At 42.6% G+C, this 25,873-nt stretch overlaps 1 protein-coding gene across 1 annotated transcript in view; it reads right to left on the reverse strand.

The window, feature by feature from the left end:
• RAD23B (RAD23 homolog B, nucleotide excision repair protein) overlaps positions 1-25,873 on the reverse strand; it is a 54,760-nt gene that overhangs the window by 19,053 nt on the left and 9,834 nt on the right. The window contains exons 2-5 of the mRNA XM_082263950.1: positions 12,242-12,323; positions 11,076-11,155; positions 10,640-10,914; positions 8,523-8,575 (exon numbers count right to left, since the gene is read on the reverse strand). Of these exons, the coding sequence (XP_082120076.1) occupies positions 8,523-8,575; positions 10,640-10,914; positions 11,076-11,155; positions 12,242-12,323 (490 nt within the window). The remainder of the gene's footprint in view (positions 1-8,522; positions 8,576-10,639; positions 10,915-11,075; positions 11,156-12,241; positions 12,324-25,873) is intronic.

Below are 25,873 nucleotides of genomic sequence, written 5' to 3' on the forward strand. Positions count from 1 at the left end.
AGCAGTTAAAGAAGGCCCTCGTCTAGCACGTGGTGCCTTGCCCTTGAAGGATTGAGGGAGAAGAGTGCTCTTCCCACCCGCAAGGCCTTTGTTCAACTCACCCAGGGAGGATCCAAATAACCTCTCTCCCGTAAAGGGAAGGTCAGAAAGAGCCTTTTTGGAAGCCTGGTCTGCAAAACAGCATTTTAGCCACACCATGCATCTAATAGCAATGCCCACCGTGGACACACTGGCTACCAGTGGAGCCGCAGCCAGCGATGCCTCGAATATATACAGAAGGGCTTGAGCCATTTGATCTAAGAGCTCAATCAGCCCTGGGGAGAGCTGTTCCATTTTCAAGACACCTTTTAGAAACTTCACCCATTGAGTGATGGTCTGCGACACCAGGGTGGTCACAAAAATTGGTTTCAATATGGAGCCCACTGTCACAAGTAAATGGCGGGACAGACTCCCAATTTGTCTATCAATGGGGTCCCTAAAAGCAGGGGATTCTTCCACCGGGACCACAGTAGACTTATTCAGTCTGGAAACAGCATGATCTACCTTTGGTGGCACAGTCCACCGAGTAGAAACCTTATCCCAGAAACCCAGAAGGTTCCGCAGTCGCACTGAGGGGGGTTTGTATGTGAACTTTTGTCCTGGTACTCCATGTTCACAAATAAAAAAAAAAAAAAAAAAAAAAAAAAAAACATGATTTTAGCGCTGCACTGGCTGTACAGCAAGTCCCAGCCAACACACAGTCTGTTAGTGTGTGTGAGGAAACCCACAAAAGACCACAAAAAAACATTACCAAACCAATCAGGAGGCATGCAAGAATCTGTACAGCAGAGAGAAATGATCTGACACAGGAAGTGAAAGCACCTGGGTCATGCCTAGAGTGGATGCCTTGCCTATTCTGGCTGTCCAGCACTGTGCCCCATGCATTCCTATGGGGAAGATTTAGAAAATGGCTTCCCATACATAACAATGCGGGATTCTTTCATGAATGCAGGGCAAGTCTACAGCAAAATGGCGGCCCCCGACAGCGAGTTGTGCAGGTTTCAAGGACCCCCAAGGGGGTCACCGATAAAGGCATCTGATGGTCCCCAGGAGGGGACCCCACCAGAAAAACAGTCCCCCCACAGAAACGCCTCAGCGGCCGCAAAATGTCCCCCCCCCCCCCCCAAGGAACCTGCAACAGGAGGGGAGAGAACAGCTGAAGGGGGGGCCTAGTATGTCCGAGAGGCCAGGGGAACCGAGGGACCAACTATGCCATGAAGGGGGCCACGTCCACCCCAAGACCGCCAGAGACATGGGGGACTCTTAAGCCTCGTACACACGCACAGATTGTTGGCCGACCGATCGGCCGTCTTTTGTCCAGTGTTTGTTGGTTGAAATGTGCTCTAGACTTGCACTGGACTTTTGTTGGCCAACAAAAACCAACTTCAGAAGTGATGTCATGTGATGGTTGACTGTGTTTTTTCTTCTCTGAGCATGCCCAGTCTTGCTCATCTGATTTTTGTCTGCCGAAATCTGTACTGACTGAGGAACAATCGGCCGTTCTGTTGTTGGCCAACAAAAATTTTATAGCATGCACACCAGATTTTTTTCGGCCGAAAATTTGCAGTTGGTTGTCGGAAGCATCATACTAACAAGCCTACAATCGGCCGATCGGACGTTGGCCGACAATTTACGGCCAACAATCTGTGCGTGTGTACGGGGCTTTACTCACCATACCACGGATCAGGTGGGCGCCACTGAGCAGACTGCCTCCCACCCAGGATGGGGGCGCTGCGACTCAGGGCGTTCCAGGACGTTCGCATCCCAGCGAGACAGTCCACTCGCTGGCTCGTCCCCATCTATCGGGGCCAAGGCTGGGAGACCTTAAAGATCTAAAATTTCCAGTCCGAAAGCCAGCCAACTGTTGCTTGTAGTTCTCCAGGAACTCAACTTAAAGAAAAAAGTACAAAAAAGGTTCCCAAAAAATAACAGCTAAGACCGAAGTCTCAGCAGGGAACTAGGTCCTACTCCTAAACTAGGCAGAAACAAATTGAGGGCTGTAGCAGAGTGTGTGGTGTTATGCCTGCAGAGACCGCCCCATAGGCATGGTGAAAGCTTTTTCCCTGCCTAGTGTCCTATTCCTAATGAGAGGAGCATAACCCAATGGCTAAGAAGATATGAACTAGGAAATAAACTAAAATATACACTACCGTGGGATGGTTCCACGAGTGTACATATCAAGTTAAATGTGTCACATCCCAAAACTATTTGAAATATGTATACACTAAAAAACACATTGACTTTAAAAAGGCACAAGTAAAACAATTCCATAATTTATTATAACTAAAAATATATATGTGAAACATTACTTATTAACGTATATATATTGCTACATGAACATTCCCTCATGACGGGACCTGTGTGTGTTGGTTGGGTGTTGATATGCTGTAACTTTTATTGCACCCACCTCACGGTGGATATACATTCATGTAGCAAGTATATATACTTTAATATGTAATGTTTCACATATATATTTTTAATTATAATAAATTATGGAATTGTTTTACTTGTGCCTTTAAAGTCTATGTGTTTTTAGTGTATACATAGTAAGAAGATATAAAGCTGCGTCAATGAACGATAGAGAAAATGGAGATTTAGCCTTTATTTTCTAACCCAGCAATCAATTACTTTTACCATAGAGAGTTAGTCTTTTTTTTTTTTTAAAGTTAAACCACGACATCTAAGGACTTGTAAGCTGCTATCTGAAAAATGAAATACAAGCACTCATCCTTGGGCTTTTAAATCACTTCCTTACCAGGTCATAGTCCAAAGATGTCCTCGGTAGGAAGTGGAATACCAGGGTTATGGCTGCAGCAATATGCCACAAGCCTGATTTTTTTTTTTTCAGCTAGCGATTCTCTCTCATAATTGCAATCTGGGTGCCGCTGGATCACTTTTAGAGGGGGGCAACCCTGTCCCTTTCCGGTCATTCCCGAGCTTACCTGGATAGGTAAGCCCCAGTTGGTCACAGATGAGCAGAGAAAAGATGGCCTCCACTGATATCTATGGTCTACTCTAGGAGGACTGGAGCGACATCCGTTTTAGTTCCAGCCCTATGTAATCAAGGCTTTTTTTTTCCTCAAGCATTAGATCCATTTTTTTTCTAATGCTTTATATGGTAGAGGAGAGATGTGGGGTCTTATTGACCCCAGAACTCTCCATAAAGAGGACCTGTCAATGCTTATTTCTAATCACAAGGGAAGTCATCTTCAGGTCTGGCAGTAGGAGTTGCTGAATCCATTCCAAGGATTTTACTGGAGGGATAGCATTTAACGTTTTTGCCAAAAGTGAAACCTTTTGGATTTATACCCTCGACACCTGGTGGTGGAGGAACTGGTAGTTAGCACCTTCTTTAAATACCTCAATGGTTCTGTATCACACACACTATATACATGTATAATGCTTTTATGTGTGCTTTACCTAGCCATATACAGCCGTGGCCAAAAGTTTTGAGAATGGTAAACATTAATTCATTTTCACATAGTCTACTGCCTCAGTTTTTATAATGGCAATTTGCATATACTCCTGAATGTTATCGAGAGTGATCAGATAAATTGCAATTAGGGATGCACCGAAATGAAATTCTTGGCCGAAGCCGAATAATAATAAAATGTTTGGCCGAATACCGAACGCGGTGTTTTGCATTTTTTCCATTTATTTTGCCAATTTTTTGTCCTCTCTCTTGTTCTCTCGTGTCTCTCTCTTGTCCTCTCGTGTCTCTCTCTTGTCCTCTCGTGTCTCTCTCTTGTCCTCTCGTGTCTCTCTCTTGTCCTCTCATGTCTCTCTCTTGTCCTCTCATGTCTCTCTCTTGTCCTCTCATGTCTCTCTCTTGTCCTCTCATGTCTCTCTCTTGTCCTCTCATGTCTCTCTCTTGTCCTCTCATGTCTCTCTCTTGTCCTCTCATGTCTCTCTCTTGTCCTCTCATGTCTCTCTCTTGTCCTCTCATGTCTCTCTCTTGTCCTCTCATGTCTCTCTCTTGTCCTCTCATGTCTCTCTCTTGTCCTCTCATGTCTCTCTCTTGTCCTCTCATGTCTCTCTCTTGTCCTCTCATGTCTCTCTCTTGTCCTCTCATGTCTCTCTCTTGTCCTCTCATGTCTCTCTCTTGTCCTCTCATGTCTCTCTCTTGTCCTCTCATGTCTCTCTCTTGTCCTCTCATGTCTCTCTCTTGTCCTCTCATGTCTCTCTCTTGTCCTCTCATGTCTCTCTCTTGTCCTCTCATGTCTCTCTCTTGTCCTCTCATGTCTCTCTCTTGTCCTCTCATGTCTCTCTCTTGTCCTCTCATGTCTCTCTCTTGTCCTCTCATGTCTCTCTCTTGTCCTCTCATGTCTCTCTCTTGTCCTCTCATGTCTCTCTCTTGTCCTCTCATGTCTCTCTCTTGTCCTCTCATGTCTCTCTCTTGTCCTCTCATGTCTCTCTCTTGTCCTCTCATGTCTCTCTCTTGTCCTCTCATGTCTCTCTCTTGTCCTCTCATGTCTCTCTCTTGTCCTCTCTCTTGTCCTCTCTTGTCCTCTCTCTTGTCCTCTCATGTCTCTCTCTTGTCCTCTCATGTCTCTCTCTTGTCCTCTCATGTCTCTCTCTTGTCCTCTCATGTCTCTCTCATGTCCTCTCATGTCTCTCTCATGTCTCTCTCTTGTCCTCTCATGTCTCTCTCTTGTCCTCTCATGTCTCTCTCTTGTCCTCTCATGTCTCTCTCTTGTCCTCTCATGTCTCTCTCTTGTCCTCTCATGTCTCTCTCTTGTCCTCTCATGTCTCTCTCTTGTCCTCTCATGTCTCTCTCTTGTCCTCTCATGTCTCTCTCTTGTCCTCTCATGTCTCTCTCTTGTCCTCTCATGTCTCTCTCTTGTCCTCTCATGTCTCTCTCATGTCTCTCTCTTGTCCTCTCATGTCTCTCTTGTCCTCTCATGTCTCTCTCTTGTCCTCTCATGTCTCTCTCTTGTCCTCTCATGTCTCTCTCTTGTCCTCTCATGTCTCTCTCTTGTCCTCTCATGTCTCTCTCTTGTCCTCTCATGTCTCTCTCTTGTCCTCTCATGTCTCTCTCTTGTCCTCTCATGTCTCTCTCTTGTCCTCTCATGTCTCTCTCTTGTCCTCTCATGTCTCTCTCTTGTCCTCTCATGTCTCTCTCTTGTCCTCTCATGTCTCTCTCTTGTCCTCTCATGTCTCTCTCTTGTCCTCTCATGTCTCTCTCTTGTCCTCTCATGTCTCTCTCTTGTCCTCTCATGTCTCTCTCTTGTCCTCTCATGTCTCTCTCTTGTCCTCTCATGTCTCTCTCTTGTCCTCTCATGTCTCTCTCTTGTCCTCTCATGTCTCTCTCTTGTCCTCTCATGTCTCTCTCTCTCTCGTCCTCTCATGTCTCTCTCTCTCTCGTCCTCTCATGTCTCTCTCTCTCCCTAAATGTTACTGTAGGGAATGGGATTCAGTGCACACTGCAGCCTTGTACCATAGGGTTAATGTTAGTGACACTGTAGGGATTGGGAAGGATGCTGGGAATGGAAATCAGGAAGCATGCAGGCAGCCTTGTAAATTTTAATTGCAGATACAGGGCACTGGGCAGGTCAGGGTTAATATGGTAACATCAATTACTCAGTGACAGTCAGTCAGTGTGGACTCGATCAGATTATACAGTGACAGACAGTCTCTCATAGTGGTGGTAGTAGGAGGCTGGAGGTGGACTAGTAGTAGCCTGGAAAGGAGCACAGCCGCATACATACATTACGCACTCGTGCACTGCAGCCCGCCCCACACATTCAGTGAGTCTTACTCTCCTCCCTAGTTTTTTTCAATGGCACATTCAGGAAGCCAATCACGCCGTGAGTAGCGGCACAGCGGAACCAATCAGGTGTGCAGGCACGTGTGATTGGTTCGCTGTGCAGCTACTCACGGCGTGATTGGCTTCCTGAATGTGCCATTGAAAAAACTAGGGAGGAGAGTAAGACTCACTGAATGTGTGGGGCGGGCTGCAGTGCACGAGTGAGTAATGTATGTATGCTCACCGCTGAAGTGTCCCGGCTTCCCCTGCCTAACACGGAAGTCTGTGAGTCCTCCTGTCCTCCTCCGAGTCCCTTCCCCCTGTAAATATCGTGACCTCGGCGATATGAATATCGCCTACGGCCACAGAACGATAGTCAATATCATATCGACTATCGTTCAGCCCTATTATTCGGCACAAAATTATTCGGCCTTTTGACTTATTCGGCCGAACACCGAAAGTGCTATTTTTTCTATTTTCGGCCGAATAATGTTCGGCCGCCGATTATTCGGTGCATCCCTAATTGCAATTAATTGCAAAGTCCCTCTTTGCCATGAAAATGAACTTCATCCCATAAAAAACATTTCTACTGCATTTGTGAAGAAGGCTTCAGGGCACTCAAAATCCAAGAAGCGCCAGGACCTTCTCCTACAGTTGATTCAGCTGTGGAATCGGGGCACCACAAGTGCAGAGCTTGCTCAGGAATGGCAGTAGGCACAGAGAGTGATGCGAAGAGTATTTAGGGATGGCATGGTGTCAAGAAGGGCAGCAAAGAAGCCACTTCTCTCCAGAAAAAAACAGGGACAGACTGATACTCTGCAAAAGTTACAGGGATTGGACTGCTGAGGACTGGGGTAAAGTAATTTTCTCTGATGAATCCCCTTTCCAATTGTTTGGGGTATCCAGAAAAAACCTTGCCTGGAGAAGAAAAAGGTGAACGCTACCCTCAGTCCTCTGTCATGCCAACAGTAAAGCATCCGGAGACCATTTATGTGCAGGGTTGCTTTTCAGCCAAGGGAGTGGGCTCACTCTCAATTTTTTTTTTAAGAACACAGCCATGAATAAAAAAAAAAATGGTACAAAAAACATCCTCCGAGAGCAACTTCTCCCAACCAACCAAGAACAGTTTGGTGATGAACAATGCCTTTTCCAGCATGATGGAGCACCTTGCCATAAGTCATAAGTGATAACCAAGTGGCTTTGGTAAAAAAAAAAACATCGAAATTGTGGGTCCATGGCCAGGAAACTCACCAGACCTTAATCCCATTGAGAACCTGTGGACAATCCTCCAGAGGCGGGTAAAAAAAAAAAAAAAAACCCACAAATTCTGACAAACTTCAAGCACTGATTATGCAAGAATGGGCTGCCATCAGTCAGAATGTGGCCCAGAACTTGACTAACAGCATGCCTGGGCAAATTGCAGAGGTCTGGAAAAAGAAGGGTCAGTACTGCAAATATTGATCCTACATAAACTTAATGGAATGGTCAACATAAATGACACCTAATGGCATTGTCACTGATAAAATGCTTGTAATTATACTTCAGTATACCATAGTAACATCTGACAAAAAGATCTAAAAACACTGAAGCAGTAGACTTTGTGAAAATAATATTTGTATCATTTTCAAAACCTTTGGCCATGGCTGTAAACAGATATACATTTTCCAGAGTAACGGTTCTTATGTCGAAGTATACACATTATTCATCCCATACAAGCAGGTTCTCGCTTTCCTTTTTCTAAAAATCACTGGAGTTCTGAGATTAGTTGAAGTATACACATGTATCAGTTTTTCTCCACTCTTATTTTATATTATCCTTTGGTTTTATAGTTTTCAGATTCTTTACTTGGCCTTGCAGTCCACTGCCACCGGCTTGCCCATAAAAGCCCCTTTCCAACATGGCGACCATATGGCCTGAAAGAGCAAATGCTCCACAAATGCGTCGCCAACCTTCTTGCACAGCACATCGTTAGTGGCATCACATCGTTAGTGGCATCACATCCGGCGGGCTTTGTGTTCCACGGATCCAGTAAGCGTAGAAAGCCACTGGCGCTGCCGACAGCTGGAACCCTGCTCTCCATCTGCCGACAGACTGGGACTGAGATCTGTGCTGCAAAGAATCCCCCCTCAGAGCGCTACATGCTTTGTTTTATACTCTCATTGTGTTCAATATCCTTTTAACACCATTATCCTTTTAACACCATTATCCTTTTAACACCATTAAAGTGACTATATTGCTACACTTCGTTGGCGCTTGTGTCTCTCTCCTTGTTTTTCTCTAGAGCATCTTGCTCCAACACTGAGCTGCCACTACAGTGAGCTTTTTTACTCCTGAACATCTCATATATGAACTCTCTTAATCCATAGACACTGCGAACTTAAGTCCCATCAACGTCCCCTTCGTTGCGCCAATATCTAATTTTTATTGTTTAACATTTCACTTTCTGGCCACTTCGTCCCTTCTGATTTTATTGCCAAATCAAGCTGACAAGACTTATCTGTATTTCTAATTTAAATTAGCTATTAACTTAGTCTTTTGCTTTTGACAGAACATGGAAGGTCTCCCTATCTTCCAGAGCTCCAGCACTTACTGGGAATGGAAGCCAGCTGTATTCCCAGATTTCAGCACCATAACAAAATGTTATGGTCTTTATTCTTTCGATTAGTTTGGCTGATGGCTCAACTAGCCCACTAGCTGAGGATATTGCTAACAAAACAATAAATAAAAATAAACTTACCAAGTGCGCTTGTTGCATCTTCAAAAAGTGATGGTCGAGAGTCACTGGGTACACTGTAGGAAAAAAAAAAAAAGAATCTTTTAGGACATGGGGAGCTTTGGATTTCTGTTCTTTTTACATAACAAAAAGACCTAGGGCGTTGTAAAAGCAAGGGTCAAACGCTAGTACACGATGCACTTTTCTGAAACTTTGTGTACTTGGTGTAAATGCAGCTTTTGCCATGTTAAAATTAAAGACTATAGATAAGCTGAAGTGCTCTTTCACTTTTGCTTAACAGGAATTTATAACTTCGTAGCCCAAAGGGGGTCAAGAATGCATGTGTCTTAGCTAAAACAGGTATGTGTGTTTTATTAAACATTTGTAGCACTTATACATATAGTACCTTGCACAATGGTGAAAGTGAAAAGGAGTGAATACATTACGAAAAAACCCTCAAAAAAGGTAGGCAGTAATAACACCTCTGATTAAAATACTAACAAAAGTTAGGGCCATGCATTGGCAAGCATGAAAAGAGCGTTGCAATATTTTGATTGCCTAATACAGCGTTCAAAGATCCTGTTTGTCTTGCCTGCACATTTAAAGAGAACCTGTAACATTTAGGACTCCTAAACTTTAGAAAGGTGCCCTCTAGGGCTTCCTGGGAGTCCCAAGGATTAGAGAGGTCTAATATATTCAATTTCTGAAGGTGTGCTTAGTTCCATCTAATCCTAGGTGTTGCTAATAGCCTAAAACACGGATGGACAGCTTTATGACCAATAGCTGGGGCATGACATGAGGTCAAATGCAACTTTGAAAGCTAAAGCTGACACTTGAATTTTAGAGCTCCCCAATCTTTATGACTCTTGCGGAGCTATACAGAATATAAACATATATATGCAGAAACCTTCCTAAGGTATAGCAGTTTAAAAGTGAACATGGTAGGGCTGGGCAATTTTGCCAAAAAAAAAACAAAAAAAATCTTCGATTTTTAAAGAAAAATTTGAGTTTCGATTCAATTTTTTTTTCAATGCATTTAAAAAATGACTGCAGACATCAGATATAGTGTCATAAGTGCAACTGGTAAGTACCTGTTTTTCAAGTCAGCAACTTCAGTATTTGTAATATGAAGGTTAAAAAACCTTCAGCTTTTACAACCACTTTAAAACCAATATAATGCAGGAGGCAAAATTTCAAGCACAAAAATAAATTGGAGGCCAATTGTAAAAACACAATGTAGGTGTACGCGTTTTGCAGAACAAAATGCTTTTTCAAGACCTCTGAAGCCTTATAAAGATTTCTGATGGAATTTGTTGCATGGGAGTGGGGCTATTCTACGCATGACTAACTATAAGGTTGTGCTTACCTAAAACTTTGGTTACGCGGGGCGGGGGCTGGCTCATATCGCGCTATGGTAACGCACAAGGACTGTGTGGAATGAGGGGCGCTGAGCGGGGAGGGAAGGCTCACAGGAGGAGAGCTTACACCTGTGTGGAGAACTGAGGAGAAGCGCTGTACAGGTTTGGCTAGTCTCTGTACCTATCACAGCCCCTGTACAGGTATAACCCCGCCTCCCCCTCAGACGCACCGCCCGCTTCCTCTCCCGGCAGCGGACGTCACATCCAGGCCTGGCGGTGGCCGCTGATTAGCTCGTTCCTCGTAGACTAAGCAGAGATGGCAGTGGCGGTGGTCCGGTTACTGGGGAGTTCTCGGTGTGTTGTGGCCGGTTCCCGGTCCTGGCTGTGCGGTGTGCAGCGGACTAGGAGCTGGCTGGAGCCCAGGGCGGCCCGCCTGTACAGGTAAGTGTCCCGCATGCAGGCCATGGGGCCCCTGAGTGACCTCTAGTGTGTGTGTACTGTCGGTTACGCGGGGCGGGGGCTGGCTCATATCGCGCTATGGTAACGCACAAGGACGAAACGCGGAAAAGTCAGAAAAAACTATTGTGGCAAAAAACTCGAGTTTGCAAAATAAAAATCGTTTTACACTACAAAAATCGATAAATCGATTTTTTGCCCAGCCCTAGAACATGGACACTTTAAATAATGCATAACGTTGAGTAAAGCATATCATTTCTCTAAAAGGGGACATTGCTAAAAATCAGGCGAACAGAATCATGTACAAAAAATTAATGAATCTCATACCTGCCCTCCGTTGATGTAGGGCTCACCGTCTCCTCAGGAGATTCTGTCTTCTCTTCAGGTTTCTCTTCCGTACTAGCTGTGGTTGTCTGGGGTTCAGTAGTAACTACTGGACTAGGTAAAGGGATGCTGGGTAGGGGAAATGGAAGGGACCCAGGTGCATTGGTTCGGGAAATAGGTGTGTATGTCTGAGGTGGTGATGAAGGGGCAGCAGTAGCAGTGCTAGTTGGCTGTGTTGGTGCTGGAGCTGGTACTGAGGGGGCTGCTGCTGGTTTTGGCTAAACAAGAAAAATAAAGAAATAAATGATTACATTTTACATTTAGAAAACACCACAATAGGACAACTCCATCTAAAATTGCGACAGTGTGAAGCTGTCCTTAGACAAATTGGTCTTGTGGGGGAACGGATGTTAAAAGTAAAAAAGAAACTCACACTTACTTTTGTAACCATAACCACTACAAAGTTCTTCTCATCAATTTTGTATTCTTTAAGTGCGGTATCATCATTAAGGATTTTACCTGAAAAAATGTAAAGACCAATAATACAATTCACTCTAACGCCTAAAGAAAAAAACACACACACAATACATACAAGATGTTTACAATGTATACATTTTAACCCTTGAAGACCTGAATTTAAAGTGGTTATACCAGGATGATGCCTGTAGCTATCATCCCGGTATTGTTTTTAGGGCAGACGGTTAGCTTCCTAGTAAAGAACATAAAAAAAAGGAACCACCAACATTTTATTCTCTAGGGCCACCGCTAAAAAAAAAAAAAAAAAAAAAAAATTATTTATATATACACACACACACACACACACAAATGTTTGGGGGCTCCAAGTAATTTCACAGCAAAAAAATACATTTTACATGTAAACAAAAAAAGTGTCATGAAAGGCTTGGTCTTCAAGTGGTTAAACATTTTAAAACTTCCTTTAGTAATTGTAGTTATTACATCAAGTATCCCATCATACGAGTAGCTTGGCAAGCATCCCATCACATTGTTTGAGGGCTGAACAAAGTTCTAATTTTTTTCCCAGAATTATAAAATGTAACCAAAATTAAGGCTTCATGCACAAAGGGTGTTTTTCCTGCTGCTTTTAAGAGCGTCAGGTTTTTTTTTTTTTTTTTTTTTTTTTTACAGCTTAAAAACCCCTTAAGGTTATTCTAGGTTTCCATGCACATACGGGCTTTTAGGAGCTGCATGTAGAATTTCTGCCTATATTTCCTGATTCGTAGTGTCACACATTGACTGCAGTTTACTGCTGCCTCTGATGATGCAAGCCAGTCAGCCTATATGCCGCATTACCTTAGTGGCTGATCTCTCAATAGTAAATCGAGGGAGAGATAGCATTAATGCATTGAACTGTTTGTTAAATTCTTTATTCAATATAGTAACAAGTATGGAACAGAAAGCATCAAAATATTTGAGATAGATAAAAATGTAAATACTGCAACAACTCCACCAACACACAACACTTTCCATCTAACCATGAATAAACATTGGGTATTTGAGAGCTCTGCTCTGACAAACACACAACAGAGGTTACGGGTTGGAAAGGTTATATATAGTCATTTTGTTAATAAAACACCCATGAATTACCTGCATAAATTAATTTTTGGCCAGCAACTGGAAACTGATCCTTTCCCTTCTCAAGTTCAATTTTCTCTTTTAAAGCTTTGACCTGTCAAACAAATCACAAAAGAATGCTGCTGTAAATGCTGCCATACGTTAAGTTAAAAAATTTGCAAATACTTGAAATGAGTTGTTTATGAACATATGAAAAACATTCGTACATCTGGTGATTAGTGCAACTATGGAGTGCTTACAAGCATACACAACCTGCATGGATATAAATATGAGAGAAGCCTTTCCTGCCTGGGTTTTTGAAAGCACATGTTCCAGGGTTGCTATCCTCATCTATGAAAAAAACATTGAATAGTTGATGCTAGTTATCCTTGAAAAGGGGAGCTGAGCTGGAGCGAAGATTTTTCAACTCCAGCAGGCAGGGATCTGAGGTCACACACTGCAAGGTATAAAGCAGGGAGCTGAGTGTAATCTGAGATTTGAGTGGAAGGAAAGGACCATCCCCCACACAGTTTCACAAGGAAACATGCACAGCTGAATCGGTCAATCACCTTCGGTGTGCTGGGGGGCATGGTGTCTCCTGAGATTTTGTGGTGTCAGGATAACCTGTGGGAATTGACCCATGCATGAGGAAGAGATAGTGGATAGTAGGGCTGAAAGAACTAATCGGCATAATCAATGAAAATAAACTATTTTCATAATCAATTGGTCAGCAGATTAGTTGGCCTGCATACAGTGTTATAAAAAGGTAGATATTAAAAGCAAAAAAACATCTCATTTTATTTTGGATATAGTAAGTAAGTATCTCAGGGACAGGGCAGGAGGGCAAGAAACTAGAATGGTCAGGCACACCCACATGAAAAGTGGGCAGCAGCACAGATGATGACGACACCTCACGTCTCCTCCTAACAGTACAAATCGCTCCCCTTGCCAGGTGGGTCCCTTTAGTCCACTCCAGTCCAAACACCACGGACAGGCCGACTCCCGGCTTGCCTTTCTCCTGTCCCGCAGACCAGCACACGAGGTTCCTGCTGCTCCACCCTCTTGCACCATATAATGCGACTCACTCAGGCACCGCCTCTACCAGACGGGCCTGCGCCACCCAAACACACTCTCACAGGCACTCAAGTGGTCTCGGCAGGCTTTGGACCAGAACTGCGCACGTGCTGTTCTGAGCTGAGCGTCACAGCCATATTTTTAACTGACAACCTTTTCCCATCACTGGCATTTACTGGCAGGAGAGAAGTGCCTGTTTTTTTGCTGGCTGCCAGTAAAAATAACGACGGTTGGCAACACTACCATCCATACATGTCAGTGCCTGAGAACTTGTGAATGTGGGAGGATAAATACCTCATGGGACATGTAGTCCTGGGCAGGAATAGGAAGGGAGTCATTTTTAAAGGCAGATGATTTTCTTTACCTTGTAGCTTGCTATAGGTTTACTATAGGGGAGGATTGGGGGGGGGGGGGTGTATGACATGTTTGTTTTAGGGAATAAAAAACAATGCTTACAATCACTTTAAGTACTCTTTGTAGGGAAGATCAGTATCTGAACCTAAAGAAGCTGGAGGCTGATAGACTGGAGGTAATATAAGGCATTACAATTATATTTAAAAAGTTAAAGTACCAGTATTGTGCATTATAATAAAATGATTATATCCATGCAAAAAAGTCTCAGCCTTCAGTACTACTTTAATATAAAAGATTTATATTCCTCATCCCCTTCATGTTAAAATACCCTGAATATCCTATGTCTGGGGTCCCTCGTCGGTGCTTCTGACCCCTCCCCTCTTGCCAAGTGCCCCCTGAAGCAAGCAGCAAACATTTGATCTCCAAGTCTGATGATATATACCATATTCAACCTCTGATTATAATATATATATATATATATATATATATATATATATATATATATATATATATATATATATATACACACACACACATACACACTATGTCTTCTGTGTTATTCTCAGAGTGGATGTTTTTTTTCCCCCGATATTTAATACATTTTTTTTTTTTTACTTAACATAACTAAAGCATACAAATTTTTGAGGTTATCAGACTAATTGAATCAACCAACCACCTAATCAATTATGAAAAATATTAGTTACAGCCATATTGTTGTCTATAGAGTAAAGATCAGTAATACAGTGATGCTTACAGAGCCATAAAACAAAAAAAGGAAAATCTTACATTTAAGTGCAGTAATTTACTTGCATAGTGGGTTTACTCAAGTATAAATGAGTAAATACAACGCTGGCTATGAGGAAGAATTCTCAACATTATATAGGTCTTTACACAATGAGGGACTGTCAACAAGTTCCTGAGTAAACATCCGTAAATTACGACGCCCCTGTGACCTTAAAGCTGAGTTCCGACTTCGGGGGTGAATTTTAGATAATACCCCCGGACAGTCAGGGCTAGTGCATTCCATAATGGATAGCCTCTGTACTGTCCCGGGTCACACTTACCTTTTAGAAGAAATACCGAATTTTCCAGCGTATAAGATGACCCCCCCTAATTTTCATCTACCAGTAATACTTATACTTAGGTTACCTTGGAGATATTATACTCGGCGTATAAGACGACCCCCCATTTTTGGGGGATTTTTTTGAGGTTCAAAAGTAATCTTATACGCCAGAAAATACAGTACTTCCCTTTAAAATTTCTTCTCCAGCTCTCAGGTGTGGGCAGCTGAAGCCAGCATGTCCTCTTCTGCCTCCTCTTCGGTGACGGAGTCCCAGAATGCCCTGCACCGGCCCCGCTCGTCACTTCCGGTGCAGGGCATTGCCCCAGAAGCTGTTTAGCAGGGAATGCCGAGCCTGAACTGGAAGTGTCGAGCAGGGGCGGTGCATTGACTCCTGGGAGCGATGATGTTCAGCTCCCAGGAGTCATCGCAAGCCGGAAGTGACGGCGCGGGCCGCCGCCGCAGAGGTAGGAAGTGGAAGGAAGGCGAGTATATTTTCTTCAAAAACAAGGTAAATGAACAAAAAAAAAAAATTCGGGAGCATCTATTTCTTTTTCAGGTGACCCTCAGCAAGGCGATTTTGAGGCCAGAACTCCGATTTAAAGTTGATCTTCACTGCACCTAAGCACCGCAAACCAAAAACACTTTTTAAATTTATTCAAAGCAAACTGCCCCATCCATCCCTCCATGCTTCATTTTGCTGATAAATCACTTTGAAAACCCCTCCCTAGCATTTCTGCCCATGGCCATCTGGAATAAGGGCATACGATTCATATAGCATTTACTTCCTGGGATCCATCTGTCCTTCGCTCAAGCATGCATACAGGAGAGTGTGGTGAGCTGAGAAAGCCCCTCCCTCCTCTCCTGAAGACTCCTGGGATGTAGGACATCATTTGCCTAGGCAAGGAAACCAGGAAATACGGTAACTGAAGAAAAGAAAAATTAAATAGGATATACTTACTGTCTTTACTAATTCTAGCAGCATGAGGATTCCAAATAATCAATGTTGACTGGGAGAGTGAAGTCTCACTTTAACCACTTGCCGACTGCCTAACGCCGATCTACGTCGGCAGTCAGCCCCTCACAGACAAAGTGACGTAGGGCTACGTCACTAGCTTGTGAGGGTCTAGGGAGCGAGCGCGCGCCCCCGGATGCGCGCTCCCGCTCCCGCGTGGTCACGGACCCCCCCGCGCGTGTCACTCGGCGATCGGCGGGGGAGAGGGAGAATGTCAGGCAGCTTGTGTAAACAAGCTGCCTGTCATTCTCCTTGCTGTTAGGATACTGATCACTCGGATCTAGTATGTAGATCCGTTGATCAGTGTCCATACAGCTCAAGCCCCAGCCAATCACAGTAGAAAGCACGCCCCTAGGGATACACACAGCCCCTCCCTCCCAAATAAAGTTAACCCCTTCACTACCAGTGTATTTTTACAGTAACAGTGCATATATATAGCACTGATTACTGTAGAAATGTCACTGGTAACTCCAAAAGTGTCAAAAATGTCAGTCAAGGGTCCGATCTGTCCGCCCCAATGTCGCAGTACCGCAAAAAAAAAAAAAAAAAAAAAAAAAATCGCAGATCGCCGCCATTACACGTTAAAAAAAAAAACAAACAAAAATGACAGAAATCTTTCCCTTAGTTAGTAAACGCGATAACTTTTGCGCAAACCAATCAAAATACGCTTTTTGCGATTTTTTTTACCAAACATAGGTAGCATAAAACAAATTGGCCGAAAAAGTAAAAAAATTTTGATTTTTAAATTTTTTTTTTGGGGAATTTCATATAAAAAAATGTGAAAAATATTGCTATTTTTGCAAAATTGACGCTCTTTTTTTGTTTATAGCGCGTGATCAAAAAATCGCACAGGTGATCAAATACCACCAAAAGAAAGCTCTGTTTGTGTGAAAAAAAGGATGTCAAATTCGTTTAGGTACAGCGTCGCACGACCGCGCAATTGTCCGTTAAAGTCACGCAGTGCCGAATCGCAAAATACCCCCTGGTCGGAATGGGGGTAAAATCTTCCGGGGCTTAAGTGGTTAAGGCCTCATGCACACTGGACATTATCAAAACGCCATGAAAAAGCTGTAGCTGTAAAAGGCGCTTTTTTAACCACTTAGCCACTTGTAGCTCTTTTTAGCATTTTTACAGTAGCGTTTTTCAGCTGTAATATTTTTAAGCTTTTTTTTAGCAAAACTATTCTCCCACAAAAGCTTTCTACTCAAATATGCTGGTGAATGGCAAATACCTGTGTTTTTTCAGCCTTTGTAAGCTTTTATCAGAGTTAGAGCGTTTTTACAGCTGCAAAAACTTCTCTCAAAACCCACTAGAGTTCTGGGTTTTTTTCCAACCAGAAAACTCCTCTTGTCAAAAAGTGCTGATAACAGCCTATGTGTGCATGGACACATAGGGTAACATGCTGGGGAGTTTACTGGCTAAAAACGTCCAGTGTGCATGAGGCCTTTATGGTCTTCGATGTACAATTCTACAACTTTCCATGAAAAAGGTAAAACTGAATTCCAAGCAGAGCCAAATTACTGCAGTTCTGTATTCATTAACACCAGTATGACTTGTCATGACTTGACAGTTCAAAGGCAAAACGAGTTGCATCCCATTTGCGGCAATAGAACCGTCCAAATTGACGCAACTTTGAAAAAGGTTCCTGCACTATTTATGTGCAATTTCAGCAAGGCTTGCATTGATATCTGTTAAATTAAGTTGCACAGATAGCGGCAAGCTGCACATGAAATCGCACAGCTTTGAAGTCGCGCTGAAGTAGCACAACTTAAAAACCGCACTAGTGTGAACCAAAGCTAAATGCATTTTTAAAATCTGCATCTTCCAATCCATTCTAAAGCCTTAGATTGGGGGAGGGAAAAGTAGCACAAGTAGTCATGCTCAGTCTACGAAATTACTCTCCAGCAATCCCTTCCATTCCTCCTACTTCAAATGGCTTAAAACACTCTTTCCTAATGGTATATGGGAGCACAAGACCTCCAATATGACACTACTTAGATCTAGCAGATAATTGCCCGGCCTGAGCACTGTCACATGATGTAGAGAATATTTGTCAAACACAAGGCCCGTGGGCCAAAACCAGCCCACCAGGCCCTGGCATGTGGCCCTCGCACCCAGTTTTGCAGCTGGAACTCCATTCTGCCACCTCCGCGTCTCACCCTTAGCTCTCTGCGGTCACTTGTAAAGCACAAAAGCCTTCTGTGTTTACAAGGGACAGCTTTGCTGCTAAGTGGCTCAGGAAATAACAGATCCTTGCACACATTCACAGCGGGGACAGATCTCCAGAATCAGAGAGAATGACCTCTGACCGTTAAGGCAGAGCAGCTTACACAGAGGTAATAGAGTTGAGCCAGGTAGGAGAGAGATGCGAGGAAGCTTGTGGGATGGGGGTTACACACCCTTAAACCCTGCACAACGCGCTCCACTGCACCCGGGACAGAGCGCACCCCTAAATCATGTATGTAGCATAATCCTGAACCTTGCTCGTAGTGTAATCCTGAGCTTTGCAGCCCGTACGTAAAGCACTCTGGAACCCTGTACGTAATGCACTTTTGAACCCTGCACGCAACACATCCCAGATACAACCAGCCCTTTGAGGGCAACCATAATGCTGAGGCAACCCGTGACGAAATTAAGTTGGACACCCCTGAAGTAGAGGATAATGATGTCCAGCCTAAAACCAGGTACTTTGGGACTGGCTGTGACAAAGGATTGGGGGAAGACAGCTTACCATAAAAAAAAAATAAAAAAAAAAAAAGTTATCTGTTAATTTCCTTGACAAAAACATTTTCATCAGCGGTATATTTACAGTGATGAAAATCAATGCCATTTTTGTCAACAAAAAAAAATGTGAAGGAAAAAAATATTTTCCCCAAGTTAACTTCTGGTTTTCTCTGAGCTCGACCTGTAAAGCCCTTGAGTGTTTCCCCTCCCAGCAAGCGAGGTGTGCAGCAATTACAGGCTTTCTGACCATACAGAGCACTGTGAACATTACAGGCCTCCTCAGACCACTGTCCAGAGCACTCACTGTGCATTACAAGCATCCTCAGACCATCCAGAGAGTGTGCAGTTAGTTCAAACCTTAATATATTTTAAAATTGTTTACGAGTACGAGTTAGAAAATGCTAAGAAATGTTTAAATTATACATTACAATTTAACTAAACCCATTTGATTTTAGTTGACTAAATACGAAGAAAACAAAATGATTGCAGATGACTAAAATAGGACTACAACTGAAATAGCATTTTAGTCAAAAGCCTATGACAAACTAAAATTAAATTTGATGCCAAAATGAACACCAGTATCAGTTGGAGGTGGTCATTTTCACAGATCCTCTTTCTCTGAATGGGCAATGTGACAGTATATGACTGGTCTTCTGTCCCACCAGACAGGGCTACCCAAATCTGACAACTGGGCGAACAGAAATACAATTTGTTGGAAGGTAAAACAGCTCCCATATTTGTATTTCACCTGTGTATTTTCTAGATCCTGACTGAAAGGCCCATAGATAAAAATCATGTAAATCCTGCTGCTTATTGAGTATATTACGATCTGAATATATAAATATTGTATCCAAGTTTAGCTCTACTGTTGGGCCATTGAATTTGAACAAGTATAGATAAGGGTTTATTATAATTTTTATTCGTTTCAATCAATTCTACAAAACCATCAAAAAGAAACAAAGTTCCTTCGAATAAAAATATTACACAATCACCCCTTTCCCGGTTCCCCCCAAAACACCTTACTTTTACCTCGTTCCACCATTTCAATCCTATCCATCTTTTCAGCGTACCTCAAAACACAGCCCGTTCACGCTAATGTCCCTGGTGTTCCAACATTTGTATATACTCTATTTTTTTTTTTTTAAATCCAACCACTTTCTTCAATTATGAACTCGTTCTTGATCCCTACTGCACGTGTAGTCATATCATTCATATATATATATATATATATATATATATATATATATATATATATATATATATATATATATATATATATATATATATATATATTCATGACCTAATGTTTCATGAAATGTCTATGTATACATTTTAATTACATGGAGGTGTAGCTCGGCATCCTTCCAGGTCCGCGGTGTTTCCGTCCAAGGCTGGCCAGCAGCTGGGAGAGGGGAGAACCAATCAGGGGACTCAGTGTGATCGAGACAGCAGTGAAGCACATACCTCACTCGAGGGCAACACAAACGTCCTTCAAGGAGGCAGTCCACACATGCTGCGAAAACCATTTACTGCCCCCCGCGTCATCACGTTTGTGCGGCCCTCCAGTGAGGTATGCGCTTCAGTGATGACTTGATCACACGAGTCCCCTGATTGGTTCTCCCCTCTTCCGGCTGCTGGCCAGCCTGGTACGGAAACACAGCGGGCCCGAAGGACACCGAGCTATGATAGACGCTTACACCTCCATGTAATTTCTTAAAGCGGAGTTCTGGCCACAAAATCATGCCTTTAGATTTTATGGCATCCGCTTCCTTATCCTAACCTGAGCAAGAATTGGATATTACCGGCTTTTTTTTTTTATTTTTTACTTACCTTATTACAGAGGATAATATACTCACCTTTACATCCACTTCCTCCTTCCTCGGACGCAGCGTCACTTCCTGTCCCGCAATGCGTCCTGGGAGCTCTTACTTGTCGCTCCCAGGATGCAATGGGCAGTGAAGTAGGCGGCCGGCCGCTCCTCTCATCGCGTTATTTCCCAACAGGAAATAACACGATGATAGGCATCCCTATACTATGCCGATCGCATAGTACTAGGCATGCGCGAGATTTTGCGCTGCATTCACAGGCCCCTCTCCGTCTCAAACCAGGAAGCAGGGCATTCATTAACACAGCGGCTTCAGGGGAACCCGGACAAAGATGGCGGCGCTCAGGAGACTTTTTATAAAGTAGGATTTTCTAATTGCCAATCGATTATTATACTGCAAAAAACAGGGTTAGTTGATGTAAGAAGGGGGGGGGGTGACAGTTTGGGAGGTATTGATAAAAAAAAAAAAGGATTCTGTGGCCGGAACTCCGCTTTAATTATAATATGTGTCAATAAAATTATTTACATGCTCCACTGAGTGGCGCCTTTCTCTCTTTTCTGCATATGCAACAAATAATTTCCATGACTTTTCCAAAACTTTGTGGGTTAAGTTAATTTTCCAACACTTTTCCAGGCCTGGAAAGTGCCATTTTAAAATCCCATGACTTTTCCAGGTTTTTCAGGGCCGTACGAACCCTGTACATACATACACACATTATATAATTACATACATATACATACACATTATATTATATATATATATATATACATATACACACACAAACATACACAAACATACATATATATATATATATACATACATACACACATATTTATTTATATTATTTTATTATTCAACCCTCCCACACCATTCTCTAACAGTAGGGGCTTCTGTTTTATACCATTTTTTTGGGAAACCGGATCACGGGGAAGATACTAATAGTCCCGGGAAGGGACTATTAAATCTTTATAATTGTTGTAAAATGGAAATAAATCACTTTTTGGAGTCAGATTTCTGTTCTATTGTGCAAGTATATTAAAAATAGTTACACATTATGAAATACTTACCTTGTAGGTGCCATTCACCAGCGATGAAACAACTGCACTTCCCCTTTGTTGCATTGCTTCTATTTCTCCCAGTCTTTTAATGGATCTGCATTTTCAGCCACCTTGATGGCTGTGCCAGAATGACAACACCCACACATACACCCAAAGTTACTTAGCCCTGTCACAAAACATACCAAAACTACACTAAGCTCTGCATGTGTGACTAGTGTACACTAGAAAAAAAATAAAGGAAACCCCCGATGGGCCAGTAAAAGTATTTAGAACAGAAGAGACCTAGAGTCTCTTCAGTCATAAAAAGTACATTTTATTGATTTATGGTAATACTGGAACAATTGACTAGGACATCCAAGGTGAAAAATGTGAGCTGGTCCACAGCAGTCAAAGAGCTAATGTGTGTAACTGATGGAAGACATTAAGCTATGCTCCAGGTCTCATTTAACTTTAGCTTGTCTGAACCACATGAACTACGTCACTAAGGCCCCTTTCACACAGGCGGACCGTTCAGATCCGCCTGTCCGTTTTTTTGGCGGATCTGAACGGTCCCCCCATGCATTCCTATGGGGCATCGGATGTCAGCGGAGACATGTCCGCTGACATCCGACCCGATCCGATCCGTCAAATCTGGACGGATGGAAACCCTAAATATGAAATTCCCCCCCAAAAAAATGTAAAAATCTAAATTTTTTAACATTTTCGGCCAATTTGTTTTATGCTACCTATGTTTGGTAAAAAAAAAAAAAAAAAAAAAAAAAAAAAAAAATAAAAAAAAAAATCGCAAAAAGCGTATTTTGATTGGTTTGCGCAAAAGTTATCGTGTTTACTAACAAAGGGAAAGATTTTTGTCATTTTTGTTGTTTTTTTTTTTAATGCGTAATGGCGGCGATCTGCGATTTTTTTTGCGGGACTGCGACATTGGGGCAGACAGATCGGACTCTTGACTGACATTTTTGACACTTTTGGGGTTACCAGTGACATTTCTACAGTAATCAGTGCTATACATATGCACTGTTACTGTAAAAATACACTGGTAGTGAAGGGGTTAACTTTATTTGGGAGGGAGGGGCTGTGTGTCCCCCTAGGGGTGTGCTTTCTACTGTGATTGGCTGTGGCTTCAGCTGTAAGGACACTGATCAACGGATCTACATAGTAGATCCGTGTGATCAGTGTCTTTACACCGAGGAGAATGACAGGTGGTTTGTTTACACAAGCTGCCTGCCTTTCTCCCTCTCCCCCGCCGATCGCCGAGTGACCGGCGGACATCGGGTCCGCTGGTCACACGCGGGGGGGGGGTCCGTGACCACGCGGGAGTGGGAGCGCGCCTCCGGGGGCGCGCGCTCGCTCCCTAGACCCTCACAAGCTAGTGACGTAGCCCTACGTCACTTTGCCTGTGAGGGGCTGACTGCCGACGTAGATCGGCGTTAGGCAGTCGGCAAGTGGTTAAAAAATTGAGCTGGCCTAGGTGTCAAATACTCCAAGTATGCCACATTCTCTATATTTTTATATAAACCTGCGTACAATTTATTGCAGTGGTTCCTTGACACGTGAAAATTATGTCAAGAGTTTTAAGGTTAAAAAGAAGGTAAAAAGTTGAGAAAGGCTGCTGTAGAGAATGGAAAGCACAGAATGTCAGACTCAAACACAAAAAGTGGTGACAAGTTAGCAATGACTGAACTCGGCGAGTTAGCGTATAAATTACACAAGACCATACAATGTGTAGTGCTGAATGCAGCAGATGGTATTGTAGAGGTAGATGAGGGAGGAGTGCAGAGTGAGCTGACACTATGTGGACAATGGTGGGAGACCTGTAAAAGAAGCTAGTGTGAACAGCCAGAGGAAGAGTTGTGGGGAAGTGCAGTGGAGGAAGACCTATCAGAGTGTAGCATTGTAGTATGGACAGCAAGAGAAATGAGGAAGATCTGAAGTATGCCCAAAATCTTTAAATTGTTTTGTTGGGCATACCTTATAAACACCCAAGGTCTATAAAGTAAACTTTTTTGTGAGAGAAATATCAGGGCTGCCAATTAATGTTTACCTCCTTCTGAAGGCACTAGATGACAGACATATTCTAACCCACTAGTATTAAAGTGTAAGGCCAAATAGTTGTCAACTATTTTATAATGATTAGTTGGTCAGCCAATTAGTTGGCCTGCATACAGAATGCATTATTTGTTTAAATATCATGAAATACAGTGCAGCACACATACAGCTCAGTATTCATCATACTAGGATCGACCAATATCGTTTTTTCATTGCCAATACTGATATTTTGGTCATCGTGTATCGGTATCAGCCAATATTTTCGTACATTTAAAAAAAAAAAAAAAAAATATATGTTTTATTTTTTTTTTAGTTGACAGGTACTCTTGGAGGGATCTGGGGGTCTAAAAGACCCCAAACCCCTCCTCTGCACTTAAAAGCATTCAAAACGCCAAGTTTGGCTGTTTTGAATGCTGTAATTTTTTTTTATCTGGCGCCAGTACCCGGAAGTGATGTCATGACTTCACTTCTGTTTTTTTGCATGGAGACCCAATCAGAGCTGAATGCGGCTTTGATCGGGTCTTCGGAGGCCATGCAGGCTGGTTGCCCCGGTCTCCCGTTGGGATGGAAGAACGGGTGACCCACAGAAGGCGGCGGGAAGGGACGTCCCTCCCGCTCCTTGTAATGACAGCCGAGCGGCTTCTCACATTCACACATCAATGCTTTTTTCAGCCGCTGCGTATTTGAAAAGGGTCAAGGACGTTTTTTCAACGCAAATCAGTGCTTTTTTGGTTCATCAGACAGCAATGGAGAAGCTGCAGAAAAGCATGTAGTGAGTTTTTGCCGCGATCTGCGCTTTTTTTAATCTGCCCAAAAACAAATTGGCCAGAAAGAAAAAACATAGAAAAATGCAAATCGCAGCAAAATCACATGTGCAAAAATGCACTGCAAAAACGTATCACTAGCAAACTGCATAGATGTGAGCAGAGCCTTATCCGGCCCATACACATTGAACCTCGGAGAATAATATTCATACAAAAAATCTTTATACATTTGCTGAATAAAATAATGTCATTTGAAAACTTAAATTGCTTTTAACAGTGTTTTAAAATTAATGCAATTCCTGAACTAAAACCACATACTGTACACGGTCTAAAAATTCCTTTGACCAAGAAGTTTTCTATTTTGCTACTGCAAATTTTCCTATTTCTATCGAAAACGAACGTCGATTTGACCCCACTAATAGAAAATCAAAGAAATGTTGTTAAAATCAAAATTTTTTTGAAGGAAGGTATTGTTTTTGTATGGCCAGCATAAGTGACAGCAGGCACAGGTCGCTTTTATCGAGCCACCAGCCTATGACAAGGGAATCTGTCATACAATAATATATTACAGTTCTGTCTGAAAATTGTCAAGTCTAATTTTTTTTTTCTTTAAATAAAAAATTTGATCTCTGGGTCTGATGATATTTACCAGATTCAACCTCTAATAGTATATACAGTATCTCTCTTCTGTCTGTTATCCTCAAAGTGGGTTCGAGATTTTGCTCATTAACCATGTAGTTGGTTATATTATTATATATATATATATATATATTATATATATATATACACACACACACACACACACACACACACACACACACACACACACACCACTGCATATAGATATTTAAGAATAAATAGCCTTTTATTTTAAACTAGACATTAACTAAATTATACACCACACTTTTTTTTTTTTTAGGGTTATTATCCGATTATTCAAAACAATCGGCCAACTAAATGATTATGAAAATCATTTGTAAACCAAACAAAAAAATGTTCCTGCCTCTAAGGCACGCTAGGATGCAGTTATCTTGCAATGGTGTACAGTACCTGGTTGATCTTGCCTCTTCCTGTATCCTGATGATGCTCATCATGGCTGCTGATCCATGATAGTATGTTCAGTTTACATCCCTCCTATATCGGGTTCTCTGTGCAGTGCCTGCATCTACCTGCTGACCCCCCTATCATTTCTGTGGTCTGTGAGTGAAGCAGCTCTCCTCCCAGCCCCTCCCCTCCTGCCTTCAATGACTGAGCATTCCTGTGCAGCTGTTCTTCCCTTTCTCTGTGTGAAAGCTGACACAAGGTCACAGTGACGTGCAGAGAGAGGAATACCTGCCCCTCCCACTGAACTCCCTGTGATCGCCAATGAAAGGAGAGAACACCATGTGACTAAGAAAGCACTCTTTAAAAAAAAAAAAAAAAAAAAAAAAAAAGGCAATTCGCAATGTTTATAAACAGCCACACTGCACTTACTATTGCCTTAAAAAATGAAGAGGATCATAGCATTTTATTGATGTGACTTTACAACTACTTTAAAAAGAATATAGGAATACTTTTTTTTTTTTTTTTTAAATCACATTTACCTAGATTGATGCAACATCAGTCGCTGCTGCATCTGTCCCCCACCGGCTCAAACAGTAAGAACTGAGCGATCAAACACTGCTGATCGCTCGGGTCTCACAGCTTCCTGAGCAGAGAGCTGGTGACTGTCAATCAGCAGCTCTCTGCTCTGCCCCCTACACTC

The sequence above is a fragment of the Pelophylax lessonae genome (assembly GCF_965119305.1).
Source record: "Pelophylax lessonae genome assembly, chromosome: 1".
NCBI classification, from domain to species: Eukaryota; Metazoa; Chordata; class Amphibia; order Anura; family Ranidae; genus Pelophylax; species Pelophylax lessonae.